The sequence below is a fragment of the Pongo pygmaeus genome, chromosome 23 (genome assembly GCF_028885625.2).
Source record: "Pongo pygmaeus isolate AG05252 chromosome 23, NHGRI_mPonPyg2-v2.0_pri, whole genome shotgun sequence".
NCBI lineage: Eukaryota > Metazoa > Chordata > Mammalia > Primates > Hominidae > Pongo > Pongo pygmaeus.
Genome location: NC_085931.1, coordinates 39,147,379 through 39,163,287, shown reverse-complemented (window position 1 = coordinate 39,163,287; position 15,909 = coordinate 39,147,379). Strand labels below are relative to the sequence as shown.

The 15,909-nt window shown below is 35.5% G+C and overlaps 1 protein-coding gene across 4 annotated transcripts in view; it reads left to right on the top strand.

Moving 5' to 3' along the window:
• The window catches only part of TTC28 (tetratricopeptide repeat domain 28), a 740,175-nt gene that overhangs the window by 406,983 nt on the left and 317,283 nt on the right, over window positions 1–15,909 (top strand). For all 4 annotated transcript variants that reach the window (XM_054470478.2, XM_054470479.2, XM_054470481.2 and 1 more), the window contains one exon: window positions 88–218. In XM_054470478.2, the coding sequence (XP_054326453.2) occupies window positions 88–218 (131 nt within the window). The remainder of the gene's footprint in view (window positions 1–87; window positions 219–15,909) is intronic.

The window sequence follows — 15,909 nt, the reverse complement described above, 5'->3', positions numbered from 1 at the left end:
TCTTAAATTAAGATGACCATTATATGTTATAAATAACATTATAACTTAGAGAAATTTTATCTTTTTTTTTTTCTCAATTCAATCCAGGTGACCAGACAGGAGAATGCCGAGCTCATGGGAATCTGGGCTCTGCATTCTTCTCCAAAGGAAATTACCGGGAGGCTCTCACTAACCACAGGCATCAGTTGGTACTCGCCATGAAACTCAAAGATCGAGAGGTAGGAAGTTTATCTGCAGACCAAAAACATTTTTTTTTCTTTTGGAAATGTGGAGCTCTATTTTCTGTTAAAAAACAAACTGTTTCAGGTATCTTAAAATATTACTTTCAGAAGAAAGTATTACTTGAGACTTACTGATTCTGTTTTTCATCAACAATTGAGTGTTCTATATATCCAAGCATAGTCCTTGGATATATAGAAATAGATAAGACTTTGTTCTTGATCTCATGATCTAACAGCTTTGTCAGATGCTTTGTTCTTATTATGTTCAAATGTGCATAAGTTTATGTAAAATTAGAAAAAAGCTATGTCATTATGCCATACTCATTAAATTGTAAAAAGCAAACATTGTTTTTTTAGATCAGATATTATTACCGCAAACTCTTTACATTGTTGCTTTGGTGGATTTTCAACTCAGGAGCATACTGAGTTTGATTGAGATATCTGAATCATACTGGTAAAGAAACATCATCATAGTCTTTATTAAAGAGATGAACTATAATATGCTCAAAGAGTTAATATTCAGTAGATGTAACATGATTAGAGACTGTCTGCAGAGTGGAAAGAAGGTGAGGTTGGTGTCAGATAGGCCCAGATTTAAATCCCAGCTGCAGTACTTCCTGGCTGTGGGATCTTGGGGGTAGTTATAACTTAACTCTTCTTTTTTTCCTCCGTTTTCTTATTCAGGAAATCATTATTCTATTTATTCCAAACACAGTTGTGGTAGGATTATAAATAATATATGTAAAGTGCCCAGCATGGTGCCAGGATTTCCATAATGGCATTCCACAAAGGAATTCCATAAATGATAGCTTTTATTATAATATTATTAATAGGGAAGAGAAGGTTAATAGCAGAGGCAACAATAAGTTTATAAATCAATCTATGTGTTGAGAAATATGTTTAGTCATGTTTACATCTAAGAATTCTACTATGGGACCTTATAAAGATTAATTATATTGTTTAAATGATCCAGCAACTACGTGTCTCAGGAACATGGTCAGGCACTAGGAAGGAATTGGGGAAGAAAAGCCTTTGAAAGCCACCAAAACAGACTATTGAAGGGCCATGGACTTTGGGCAATTTTATTCTCTAGAGAGTTACCTGAACACTTTTGTTATTGCCCAAATAACTAACATTACAAACAATTCTTATAAGCCAGATGATCTGATTTCTTGATGTTCAGGGAGTGAAATGAGAGATCAGACTCCTAGAGACAGATATACTAATGGCATTAAGAAGTGAGAGCCAGGTTTAAGAACTAAAACAGCATAGTTGCCCAGATAGGTCCATTTAGTGAAGGGACAGATTGCTATAAATATGTCAAGAGCTGGTCAGGCACGGTGGCTGACGCCTGTAATCCCAGCACTTCGGGAGGCTGAGGCAGGCGGATCATGAGGTCAGGAGTTGAAGACCAGCCTGGCCAACATGGTGAAACCCCGTCTCTACTTAAAATACAAAAATTAGCCGGGCGTGGTGGTGGGTGCCTGTAATCCCAGCTACTTGGGAGGCTGAGGCAGGAGAATTGCCTCAACCCGGGAAGTGGAGGTTGCAATGAGCTGAGATTGCGCCACTGCACTCCAGCCTGGGTGACAGAGCAAGACTCCATCTTGGGGGAAAAGAAAAAAAAAAAAAAAGGCAAGAGCTGCATTTATACTCTTTTTTCCTAACCTTCAAGGTGTATGTATTAGCCCAATTACTACAAAGGGTAGAAAGACTTTTAAGATATCTGAATCATAATGGTAAAGAAATATCATTGTAGGACATTCTCTATGATATCATAGATGTTATATTATAGATGTTAAACAGGAGGAATGAGATTTTTCTGCCTTCCCTCTTCTCAATAGTGTCATTTATGTCATGTTTTATAACCTCTGCTGTACAATATGTTATTAAGAAATCATTGAATTATGAGGATAGAAGGGACCCTGAAGTAATACTGGTACCCATTCCTTCCCCAAACCTACACATCTTAGGTTTGCCACCTACCACAGTCACTTCTAACTAAGCCCTTCCAAAATTGCCCTTTGCATAGCCGCTACTGCAGTAGCACAAGCCTGCCTATTGGGATATTCTCCTTATGTATAAGTAATAGACTCCAGGGCTGATTTAAAATTCCCACTGAGGAGAATTTCTTTTTTCCCTTATGTGAGGAGAGTATGTCCAGCTACCACATTCCTTTTCTAAGCTTAATAATATTCTCCTCAAAGTTTCTGATTATTAAGAGTTTAATAATCAACCTCTTCTGGCCATTCCCTTTTCACAGTGGCCCATTTGGGTTGTCAGCCATAGATAGCTCAACTATTGCAGAGGCCTCCTGAGTTGTTCCTCCTGTTTAGCCCATGCTCCTGCTTGATGTTGCTCAAGCATGTTTATCTGATTCCTTGACTGACCTATGGAATTTTCCCTTTTCCTACTGTGTTTCTTCTATTGTGTTTGCTTCTGGAATTATAAAGTACCATTCATTTTCATGAGAAATTAATGTATTTTTCTTAGTTTTTTATTCATAAATTTATTTCCTGTATCTGATACATAGTATGCATTCAGTAATTCTTTTTAACTTTCTGTTGGGTGGGGGGAACATTTCAGATCTAATCTTTTAGCAAATTTTAAGTATACAATATGATTTATTAACTGTAGCTTCCTGGTATACATTAGAGCTCTAGAACTTATTTATCCTACATAACTGAAACTGTATACCCTTTAACCAACATTTCCCCATTCCTCTCCCTCAACCCCCGCTGGTAACCACCATTCTGTCCATGCTCTGCTTGCATGAATTCAGCTATTTTAGACTCCATATATAAGTGAGATCATGTAGTAATTTTCTTTCTGTGTCTGGCCTATTTCACTTAACATGATATTCTCCAAGTTCATTCATGTTGTTGCAAATGTCAGGATTTCCTTCTTTTTTAAGTCTGAATAACATTCCAATATATGTTTGTGTCTGTGTGTGTGAGCTATAACTCCTTTACACTTTCATTTCTTGATAGATACTTAGGTTGTTTCCATATCTTGGTTATTGTGAATAATGCTGCAGTGAACAAGAGCATTTCTTTAATTTTTAAGGTTGTTTTTGAGTGCTGCTTCTTACCTGCCCATGTTTTACTGGAAATCTTTATCCCTGTATCCCTGAAACCAGCCACCAATTGTTAAGACTGGAGTTAATATTGGTTTAGAACTTACAGGAATGTACAAAATATCTAAAGGGAACTATTTCAGCAATATGTATTTTATCTAGGTTCAGGGTTTTAGTTGGCCATTCTGAGATTTAATTCAGTTAGGTGTGATGTCTTCTCATAAGGCACCTAATACTGTGCTTAGGGTTCAAGGTCTGGGTAGTGTGGTGTGGGGTTACTCCCTTTGAGGGACTTACTTTCTTTTTGAGGCAAGCTTTAATACATGAAAATATTAAAACATTGTTTCAGCAATAAATGATGAATGCTGTCTTAATCACTGCTGAAATTCTGGAATTCTAGAGGGGCAGAGACTGATATAAACTTGAGGAAGCTTTGTGAAACAGGTGAAACTTGGAATGTGATCCTAAGCTCTGGTTAGCGTATCAGTCATGTTTTGCTGAGTGATAAGAGAGTTCATGGCTTTAGCAAAAACCAGATATTTACCACAGTCCTATTCAATATAGTCACAGAATCTTGTTTTTCATAAAAGTTAGTATAGTGTTGGGTACAGTGGCTCATGCCTATAATCCCAGCTCTTTGGGAGGCCAAGGTGGGCGGATTGCTTGAGCCCAGGAGTTGGAGGCCGAGGTGGGCAGATTACTGGAGCCCAGTAATTTGAGACCAGCTTGGGCAACATAGTGAAACCCCGTCTCTGCAAAAAATACAGAAATTAGTTGGGTGTGGTGACACATGCCTGTAATCCCAGCTACTCAGGAGGCTGAGGTGAGAGGATTGCTTGAGCCCGGGAAGCCAAGGTTGCAGTGGGCCAAGTTCACACCACTGTATTCCAGTCTGGGCAAGAGAGAGAGAGACCCTGTCTCCAAAAAAAAAAAAAAAAAAGTTAATATTTATTAGTTTTATCCAATTACATAACAATTGCATGAAAATAACTAATTATAAGCCTATCATACTGTTAATATTTTTGGTATGCTCTTTTAGTCATATTTGTAATTATAATTGTTTATATTTATTGAAACCAAAATGGAAATCCTCTTGGAGTGCTGTTTTATAATTTTTTGCACTTATGTTTTTCCACTTATAACACATTTCTTCATTTTATTAAGTGTTCTACTGAAATTCTTATGACTTTCTCTTAATTCATTTCATCTATTTTCTTACTGTTATATATTTAGGTTGTTTCAAAAGTTTTGGTATTATAAAATCTGGAAAAATATCCTTGTAGGTAAATCTTTAAACACATCTTTTATCATTCCTTTAGTTAAATTATTAGAAGTGGGCTGGTTTGGAATAAACATAGTAAGGCTTCTTATACTTATTACTGATTGCTCCCAGGAAAGCTGCATCTGTTTCAGGCCTATCAGCAATGTATCAGAGGTTTCATTTCCCTGCCCTGGCCAACACTGGACATTAATATTAAAACCAAAAGTCAATTTAATAGGTTAAGAAAAAGGTAATATCTTATTGTTTTAATTTGCATTTCTTTGATCACTACTTGGGTCAACTGTTTTTTAAAATTTCTTTTATAAAGAGCTTTATGTTTATATTTCCTTTATAAAGAACTTTAATACTCTTAACCTGTTTTCTTCTATAGTGGTATTGGTTATTTTGTATTGGTCTGATTCTGGGCATTGCTGTGTCATCCCACTGAGCTGTTAGGCACTTTGTGTTCGAATAACACACAGGTTTAATTATTATTGCCCTATAATACATTGTATTTGCTAGAGAAGTCCTATACCATTATTCTTTTTTTTTAATGTCTAGGATATTCTTGTCCCCTTGCCCCATAAATGAACTTTAAAATCATTTTGTTAGATTTTAGAGAATCATTCATTGGGGTGTCTATTGGAATTGTATTGAATTTACATATTACTTATGAATAAATTGATGTATTTTCAATAGTTAGTCTTCCATTTAGTTGCCTGGTCTGTCTCTCCATTTATTCTTACATGTCCCCTCACTGATCTACACTTTTAGGGAGATTTTCTTTTCCTATACACTTCATGTATCTTATTGGAAATGAGATATTTTTTCATTGTGTGTGTGTGTGTGTGTGTTTTGAGACAGGGTCACTCAGGCTGGAGTGCAGTGGTACAATCATGGCTCACTGCAGCCTTGACCTCCTGGTCTCAATTGATCCTCCCTCCCAAGTAGCTGAGACTACGGGCGCATGCCACCATGCCTGGCTAATTTGAAAAAAATTTTTGTAGAGCAAGGTCTCACTATGTTGTCTAGGTTGGTCTCGAAGTCCTGGCTCAAGCAATTCCCTCACCTTGGCCTCCCAAAGTGCTGGGATTATAGGCATGAGCGACCACGCCAGGCCCTCATTGTGATTTTTTAAAAAAATAATTTTTGATGGTATGTAGGAAGGGTGTTCATCTTGCATGTTTTGTCATGAAAATTATCATATGAAAATTATATTAGTGCATAATTTTTTGTTGATTCTCTTGTAATACAAATTATTTGAAGATAATGATAATTTTGTACATCTCTGTTCTTATGTTACACTCCTATTTTTTCCTCTTAATTATTGCACTAATTAGATCTTTTAGAACACTCCCAAGCAGCAGTCTTACCATCTTCAATTTTATATAAGTTTTATATAAGTTTTTTATAAGTTCAGGCAATACAGATTTTATGATTATCCTATTCTTACATTGTACCTGTGATCCTATATTATACCTTGTTTGCCCTTTTGCATCATTTTGATAGTGAAGTAAAATACAGTAAACTTCCTTTTGAAGCAAAAATTAATACTGTAAATGCTATGCGTGGGAAGGATACTAAACTGCATCTTTCTACCTCATGCATCTTTGGCTATAATAAGTTTTAGGATTTTCCAAAGTAGCTAGATAGCAGCCTGAAAGTAGTTTGTCTGCCTACCTTTAAAAAGCAATAGGTTTTCTTTAAAAAACAATTTTTTTTTTTTGAGATGGGGTCTCGCTCCGTCGCCTAGGCTGGAGTGCAATGGCGCGATCTCGGCTCACTGCAACCTCTATCTCCCAGGTTCAAGCGATTCTCCTGCCTCAGCCTCCCAAGTAGCTGGGATTACAGTTGCGCACCACCACGCCCAGCTAATTTTTATTTTTAGTAGAGATGGGGTTTCACTGTTTTGGCCAGGCTGGTCTCGAACTCCTGATCTCAGATGATCCACCCGCCTCGGCCTCCCAAAGTGTTGGAATTACAGGCATGAGCCACTGTGCTTGGCCAAAAAAAAATTTTTTTTAAATTTTATTGTTTTTTAAAGACAGAGGTCTTGCTACATTGCTCAGGCTGTAGTGCAGTGGCTGTTCACAAGTGTGATCATAGTGCACTGTGGCCTTAAACTCCTGTCCTCCTGCCTCAGCCCCCTGAGTGGCTGGGACTACAGGCACACCAATGCATAGCTTAATAGGTTTTCTTTTCTACTGTTGCTCTCAGATACTTAATAGGGGAGGTGGTATCTTCTCCACAGGATTTTTTTATTCTGACTAACTTTCTGTCTACTTTAATGGTTTCAAAATTAATTTTAATTGCCCACAGAGGCCTTCCTATGAGTTAATATGAATTGTCAGAAGAGTACATAAATTACATAGGATTAGAGATAGTGTTCTCTATTCAGGAAATCTGATATACAAATATGCTGGTAACTCCAAAGTATTTTTTATCAGTCTAATTTGTCTCTTGAGCTTCATACTCTCTACCCACCTGCCTCCTGGATAAATACCTTCAACTCTGTTGACTGAGCCCTCAATCTGTGCCTATTTCTGCATTCACCACTGTCCTGTTGCCCAAACTACCTCCTCCCCTCACTCTCATATTTGCTTAGTTACTCGATTCTCTTCTTCTGTATTAGAAATCTCTTTCCTGCCTCCTCCCATCTCTTTTACCTAGACTGTTGCAGTACCCTCCTCTAAGAACTTTTCACAGCTTTTAATAGATATTCTTATGCAAGTGGAGGAGAAAGGATGTATACTACTTGGGCCTATGAGCAAAGTCTGAAGCTGCTGCCGTGAGTAGATAATTTCTTTCCAATATAGGATAGTGGTTGAGAGTGTGAAATTAGATATTCAACAAACTTGGGCTTGAATTTTGGCTCTGCCATTTATTACCATGTGACCTAAAAATTATATAGCTTTTTTTTTTTTTTTTTTTGAAACGGAGTCTCACTCTGTCGCCCAGGCTGTAGTGCAGTAGTGTGATGTCGGCTCACTGCAAGCTCCGCCTTCTGGGTTCAAGCCATTCTCCTGCCTCAGCCTCCCGAGTAGCTGGGACTACAGGCACCCGCCACCACGCCTGGCTATTTTTTTTTTTTTTGTATTTTTTAGTGGAGACGAGGTTTCACTGTGTTAGTTAGCCAGGATGGTCTTGATATCCTGACCTCGTGATCCGCCTGCCTCAGCCTCCCAAAGTGCTGGGATTACAGGCATGAGCCACCGCGCCCAGCCCGTATAACTCTTTTAAGTGTACTGATGGAATCATGAGTTGTTTCCAGTTTGGGGCTGTTATAAAAATGCTGCTATAAAATTTTTGTGAATATCTTTTGATGAGCATCAGCACTTATTTCTGTTAGGTATTTGGTCATACATATGATGTTTAGATTTAGGAAGTTTTTGCCAGTTTTCCAAAGTGGTTATACCAAGTTATATCATCAGCAATGTAAAGAGTTGTTAAACCTTAATTACAAAATTTAAAAAGTAAAAAGAAAAAGGTATATGGAAACACACATCTGAGCACATAACTCTGTATGTGTAGTTTAATGGAGGAAGTGATTCTAATAGTGATCTATTTTGCTTATTGCTTAGATCTGTTTTTTGCTTATTGCTATTTTTTGCTTAGATCTATTTTTTGCTTATTGCTATTTTGCTTAGATCAAAAAGTGATCTATTTTGCTTATTGTTGTGAGAATTAAATTAGTTCATATAAAGTGCTTGATGAGGATAGTGCCTTAGACATAATTAGGATGCAAAAGGGATGCTATTGTTATTATTGATGTTATTGTCATCATTATTTACTCATATGAATATTGCATATGACTACATTATATCAGTGTTTGTTTTAGTGTGAAGTTGTTTTTCCCTAAATATTCAAGTAAACAAGATACTCCTTGAAAAAGTGCTGTAGATTTTATTAGATAGCTTTGCATACCTCTTGTCACACTGGGGTGTATAAATATTCTAATTTATGAAGCCCTGTTTTAACCCTGTCCTGATTCTAGTTTCTTCTTGATCTAGTCCATCTTTTATAAGCTCTTTGAGTTATCCTTCTAAAATTCAATTCTGATCATGAATTACATCATCAGAAAAAGCCTGCTTAAATTTAGCCTTTGACACCTTCCTTTTCCCTCCAAGATAAAGTCCAAACCCCTTCATAACCTTTTCTTATTACTTTTCTTCAACTACTCTGTATATTGTACACCTGTTAATCTGTTTATGCAAGTCTACTGGCCTTCTGCTTTTACCCTTCTGTACCTTTGCTCTTTCTGGTCTCTTTGCATAGAAGGCCTCATCTTTGACTCCTTAGCAACATTTTCCTTTTTCAGGTTTAGTTGTCATTTCTGCTACATTGAAGCTCTCTTTCTCAATTCTCATCTTCTCTACCTAATATCATATTAAATGTTAGTTAAGTCCAATTTATCAGTACTTTTGTTTATTAGTTAGGGCCTTTTGTAACTTGTTTAAGAAAATGTTTGTATATCCCAAGGTCATTGCATTTAGATTTACTGCCACTTGGAATTAACTTGTTTGCATTGAGGTAGAAATTAAAGTTCATGTTTTTTCTCCACATGGATATCCAATTGACCCAGCACTCTATATTCATGAGACTGTACTGCATGTTACTTTTGTCGTAGGTAAGATATAAGGTATACATATAAAGACTCTGCTCTGTTAATAATTTTGTCTATCTTTATGACAATAGTAAATTTCTTAGTTATTATAGCTTTTTAATGAGTCTGGATACTTGATAATGTAATTTTTGTAGCTTTGTTCTACTTCAAGATTGCTGAAGATATTTCAGGTTCTTTACATATATGTATGTCTTAGAATTAGCTTGTCAGTTCTCCTTTCCTCTGCTTAAACATCTTGCTGGAATTTTGACTGGGTTAGCATTGAATCTATAAATATATTTTAATCTTACATTCCATAAACATGGTATATTTTTCCATTAATTTAGGCCTTGTAGAATTTCTTCCAACAGTGTTTTATTCTTTTCAGTGTAGAACTATTGCATATCATTTCTTAATTTTATCCTTAGGTTTTGTGTGTGTGTGTGTGTGTGTGTGTGTATATGTGTGTGTGTGCATCCTCACTATTGTAAATGGTATTTTTAAATTTTATTTTTCCCTGGTTCCCTTCCTTGATCCAGATATTCAGCAACCCTGGGGACAGTGTTATTTGCTCAGCCATCTGTATTCCCATACTACTTGTTTTTTTATTGTTATAGTTTTATCATTACATAAGTAATGTATGAGTTAGTTATTGATGTAAAAGATTTAAAAACTGTCTTTTCCAGAAGTAACCACTGTTAGCAGTTTGAAATGTATTCTCCTAGATTTATACTGCTCATTGTGGTAGCTACTTCCACATGTGGCTATTGAGCATTTAAAATGTGGGTAGTTTTAATTGAGATGTGCTGTAAATGTAGAATACGCTCTGGACTTCAACGCTTAGAATGAACAATGTAAAGTATCTCATTAATTTCTTATATTGTTTAATATAGTGATAATATTTTGACTACATTGTATTCAAATGTGTTATTAAGGTTAATTTTACTTTCTACATTTTTATGGATTACTAGAAAGTTTAAATTATATTTGTGGCTTTTATTATTTTTCTGTTAGTGGGGTGGTAGCCCATTTTCTATGGATTTAAATATACATGTCTAAAAATGTATTGTTTTATTTTTCATAAATGGGAATGTGGTATTGTTCTCCAAATGATTTTTTGTTACTTAATAATCTTGAACCTCTGGAGGCTGAGGCAGGAGAATGGCGTGAACCCGGGAGGCAGAGCTTGTGGTGAGCCGAGATCACGCCACTGCACTCCAGCCTGGGTGACAGAGTGAGATTCTGTCTCAAAAAAAAAAAAAATAATAATAATCTTGAACCTCTTTTAATGTGAGCACACATGGATCAACTACATTGTTTTGTACTGTGTGCTAGTATGTATTATGGGTGTGCCATTCATCCACTGTTGAAATTCAGGGAGTTGTTTGGGTTTTGTTGTTGTTGTTGTTTTCTTGCCATTACAAACATGGTTGCAGTAAAAAACCATATATAAGTCTCTTTGTATACACTTAGAACTAGAATAGCATCTGAGAAGTGGGATTGCTGGGTCAACAGGTGTCTTACACATTATATTATTTAAAACATTTTATTCAGCCTTATTGAAGTATAATTGCTGAATATAAATTATATGTATTCAAGGTGTACAATGTAATTGTTTTATGTATGTATACATTGTGAAATGACCACAATCAAATTGATTAACAATTAAGTATTGTACTTAGTTATCGTTTGTATGAGTTGGGGGTGGTGAAGACACTGAAGATCCATTCTTTCAGCAAATTTTAAGTAAACAATAGAGTATTATTAACTATAGTCACCATACTGTGTGTTAGAGTCCCCAGAACTTATTCGTCTTATAACTGAAGGTTTGTACTCTTTGACCAACATCTCCCCATTTCCCTCACCCCAAGCCCTGGCAACCACTGTTCTACTCTCTGCTTCTATGACTTTGACTTTTTAAAAGTTTCATATATAAGTGGAATTCCATGTAAGTAAAATCATACAGTATTTGTCTTTCTGTTTCTGGCTTATTTCACTTAGCATAATGTTCTTCAGAGTTGTCTCTGCTGTCTCACAAATGGCAGGATTTCCTTTTATGGCTGAATAATATTTCATTGTACATATATTTTTGTATGTATGTGTATATGTATGTGTGTCTGTACACACACAAACACACACACACATACACTCTGTTTTCTGAATCCATTCATCTGACGCTTAGGTTGTTTCCATATCTTGGCTATTGTGAATAATGCTGCAGTGAACAGAGTTCAGACATGTCTTCGACATTGATTTCATTTGCTTTGGATATATATTCAGAAGTAGAATTGCTGGATCATAATGTAGCTGTTTTTTAATTTTTTGAGGAATGTCTATATTATTTTTCTTAATGGCTGTATCAATTTACATTCCTACCAACAGTACACAAGCATTTTCTTTTCTGCACACCCTTGCAAACAATTGTTATCTCTCTTGTTTTTGATAATAGCCATCATAAGAGCTATGAGGTGATATCTTATGATCGTTTTGTTTTGCATTTCATTGATTAGTGATGTTTTAACACTTTTTCATAATCCCGTTGGCTATTTATATGTGTTCTTTGTAACAATGTTATTCAGGTCCTTTGCTTTTTTTTAATTGGGTTATTTTTATTTTTATTTTTGCAATTGAGTTGTATGAATTCCCTTATCTAATATGTATTTTATAAATTTTCTGCCATTCCGTAGATTGCCTTTTCATTTTGTTGATTGTTTTCTTTTGCGGTGCAGAAGCTTTTTGTTTGATGTAGTCTCATTTGCTTATTTTTTCTTTTGTTATCTATGCTTTCGGTGTCATATCCAATACATATTTTAAATTAAAAGATTTACCCAAATTGCTTACCAGAAAGGGTGCTCTAAACACCTTAGCACTTGATATCAATCTGTTAGTTTGTTTTTTCAACTGGATTGACAAACTGTGGCCCTCGGTGATCCCTTAGTTACAGCACTTCCCATATATTTGTTTGTAATGGTGTTCTTCCCCCCACTGTAGAATTGGGAGCTTCTGGTGGGAAAGGGGCACAGTTTATTTATTTTAATAATCTCATCCATTTATCCATTCAACATGCTTGTGCTTACTATGTACCAGGTGCTGTAATGCCTTTGGATATAAAGATGAATATGCCATCATTCTTGCCTTTGAGGAGCTCACATCTCCTGGCAAACCTCCTATGGTATTCCAGGCCAGTCATGATAAATGCCTGTTGGTTTGGAGGAAGAATATTGAGGGTGGTAGTAGGTAAAAAGTGCTCTTCTCTCCTTGGTTCTTATGAGTGATAATCTTTATTTTACTCAGAGCTGGAGAAGTTATCATATAAAGCCAAGTAGTAAATACCAACTCACTTTAACCATCTGGTCATTTCTGCAGTTACTTTGCTCCTAGTAACTAAAATCTAAAATTCACATTCAATAAGGATACTTCCAATGAGATGTAGTGGCATGCACCTATAGTCTCAACTACTTGGGAGGCTAAGGTGAGAGGATTGCTTGACCAGGAGTTCAAGGTCTGTCTGAGCAACATGGTGAGACCCTATCTCTAAAATAAAGGATATTTTTTATATTCTGATGATGCCTTTCACATGAAAAATCTTTTAAAATGAAATTTCATTTTTTGTGATTGTGAAGAATAAAGGTGAATCATAATCATTATCAATTTGACACCTGTGGGTTTGCATGAACAGTTACTGACCAAAAGAAAAGACTATTTGACTTTGTGAGAAAATTGAGCCTTCTGGATTTCCTTTAGGATGTAGCTACAGGAAATTAATTAGATGATTTTTGATGACATCATCCTGACCACAGCACTTTCTCTGAAAACAGTGCTATTTTTCTTGGACCTTTTTGCAGACATTTTCTACACTATATGTTTTATTATATAATTTGCAATAATGCTAATATGAAATCCATACAAAGGCTTGTGGGGGGGGTGTGTGTGTGTGTGTGTGTGTAAGAGAGAAAGAATGTAGTTGAGGTAATTATTTTACTTCTAATAGTACAGGAGAGTGGGTTAAAAGGTAAAAGCATTCCATTTTAGCAGAGAAACAAATCCTCTTAGGGAGTATTAAGTTCATGAGGGGAAGGCTTGGCAACTTTTCTGGGGTGTGTATCTTACAGGCTTTTGAGAAACAAATAGGATTGCTAAACAGTAACTCTCAAATCACTGAAGACTGTAGGACTTGGAAATGCTTGTGAAGAGTGGAGACAGGACATCAATTTCTTGATTGTGTTCTTTGTACTTTGTATTATAAATCGGCTGAGTCTGACTTTTTGGGCCTGTAGTGAGTTATAAAAAGCTATTTTTCTTCTGCTGATAAAATAATTACCACCTCAAAAGAAATTGTACACGCAGGGAATATATGTATATATATGTGTAATGTATGATAATGTTTGGAAATCATTCTGCCCTCAGCTGTTTCATCTTTTCCAACTGTAATTTTCAAAGTTCTACTTTATCGTCACTCCATCTATTATATTTTTCATTCTCCTCTTTCAGTCATAACATTTTGTAGTTTCTTCATATGTAGAGTAGAAGCAACTTGAGATTAGGAATTAGGAGATCTAAATTCAAATCCTGGTTTTGCCACTAGAGGCCTTCTTTTTTTTAAAATTTATTTATTATTATTATACTTTAGGTTTTAGGGTACATGTGCGCAATGTGCAGGTTAGTTACATATGTATACATGGATAGACCTCTTGTGGAAGCTCTTTGGGCTGCTAGTTCATCACCTGTAAAACAGGAAGACCAGATTACATGATTGTTAGAGCTGGATTGCTCAGTATAGTAGCTGTTAGCCACATGTGGTTATATTAAATTAAATAAAGTAAAAAATTTGGTTTCTCAATCACAATAACCACATTTTAAGTGCAAAAATAGACTAATGTGGCTAGTAGCGGCCATATTCGACAGCACAGAAAATTTTTTTTATCATCTTAGAAAATTCTATTGGATAGTGCTTCCAGAGTCTTTTGTACATTGACTCTTTAATCAGAAGACAAAAAGTGCAGCAATATGAATCATAGACTATTTTCATTTTTATATAGTATATGCTATTTATATTAGGATCATTTTTATCCCCTGTAGCTACACAAAGGAAAGAGAGAAGATTCTGCTTCTGGCAAAGTCGCTCATATCAGCACAGCCACATAACAATTATAAACTGTGGGCAAAATATAAAACAAACAGCTATATGAGGGTACTAGAGAATAACCAAACAGGCAGAAACTGGAAGAGAATTAACACTTGGAAAAAGAGAATAACACTGAGTGAATTCCTTGGTTTTATATTTTTTGTTTGGTTTCGTAAGAGTGTAGGCCCCAGTCCTCACAGTGCTATTAAAATTATATAGAAACTTGTAGCCTTATTGATTGAGGAATCAGAGGGCAGAGTATGGGCCACAAAAACAACCAGAAAGTGAGGTGGGAAATCCTGTAAAGGGGAGAGCCGTGTAGGGGAGTCCCAAATTCTATGTATAAACTCTGATCAGATCTCTAGGTAGCTCCTAGGCATATGAGGACAGATTCCAAGCAACTCAGGTAAGGCTGGAAGAACTAAATAGAGATTTCACCTGCTGCCCACTTCAGGAGAAACAGTTGGGTGTTTGAGTTCATCAGGGTTAACTGCTGAAACAGAAAAGTTGATATTGTATAGAATAATATAACAAAATTTCAAGTGTATACAGTGTATCATTCACAATGTCCAGGATGTAGTCCAAAGTTGTTAGACATATGAAGAAACAGGAAAATATGACTCATACTAAAGAAAAAAGACATTCAGTGAAACCAGCCCCAAGATAACCCAGATGTTGAAATTAATAGAAAAGAGTTTTAAAAGTTACTGTAACTATGTCCAAATACATAAAATATGCTTATAATGAGTAGATAGGAAATCTCAACAGAGAAATAGAAACTATAAGAAAATAAAATGGAAAAATATAATATTTAAAATCAAATAGTCATTGATGGGCTTAATAAAACATTAGAGATAACAGAGAAAGAGACATGAACTTGAAGACAGATCAATGGAAAGTATCCAATCTGAAAATCAGAGAGAAAATAGATTAAAAAGAATAAAAAGAGCCTCAGTGTCTTATGGGACAATATCAAATGGTCTTACATATGTATAATTATATACACGTTACAAAAAGATAAACAGAGATAATGATGCAAAAGAGAGCATTAGTAGAAATAGTGGCTAAAATTTTCCCCAAATTTAGTAAAAAATAAATTTACAGATTCTAACACCTCAGCTACTCTCAAACAGCATAAATACAAAGAGAACAATACCTAAATGTTTTATATTCTACTATAAACCAAGTATAAAGAGAAAATCTTGAAAGCAACCAGAGAAAAATGACACATTAGATAGAGGGGGAGCAATAATACAGATGATGGCCGATTTCTTATCAGAAATAATGGAGACCACCAGAAGACAGTGGGAGAAAATCTTCAACGTGCTGAAAGAAAAAAAAATGTGTCAACCTCAGAATTCAATAATCAGCAGAAATAATTTTCAAGAGTGAAGACAAAATAAAAACATTTAAAAATAGGGAAAACCAAGAAAATTATCAACAGACCTGTGCTATAAGAAATGCTAAAGGAAGATTTTCCATTCTGAAGGAAAATGACATCAAATGGAAACCCAGACCTACAAGGGAAAAAAAGGAGAAACTGCAGAGATAATAATAAGTATGTTGGTAAATATAAAAGATTTCTTGGCCGGGCGCGTTGGCTCTTGCCTGTAATCCCAGCAC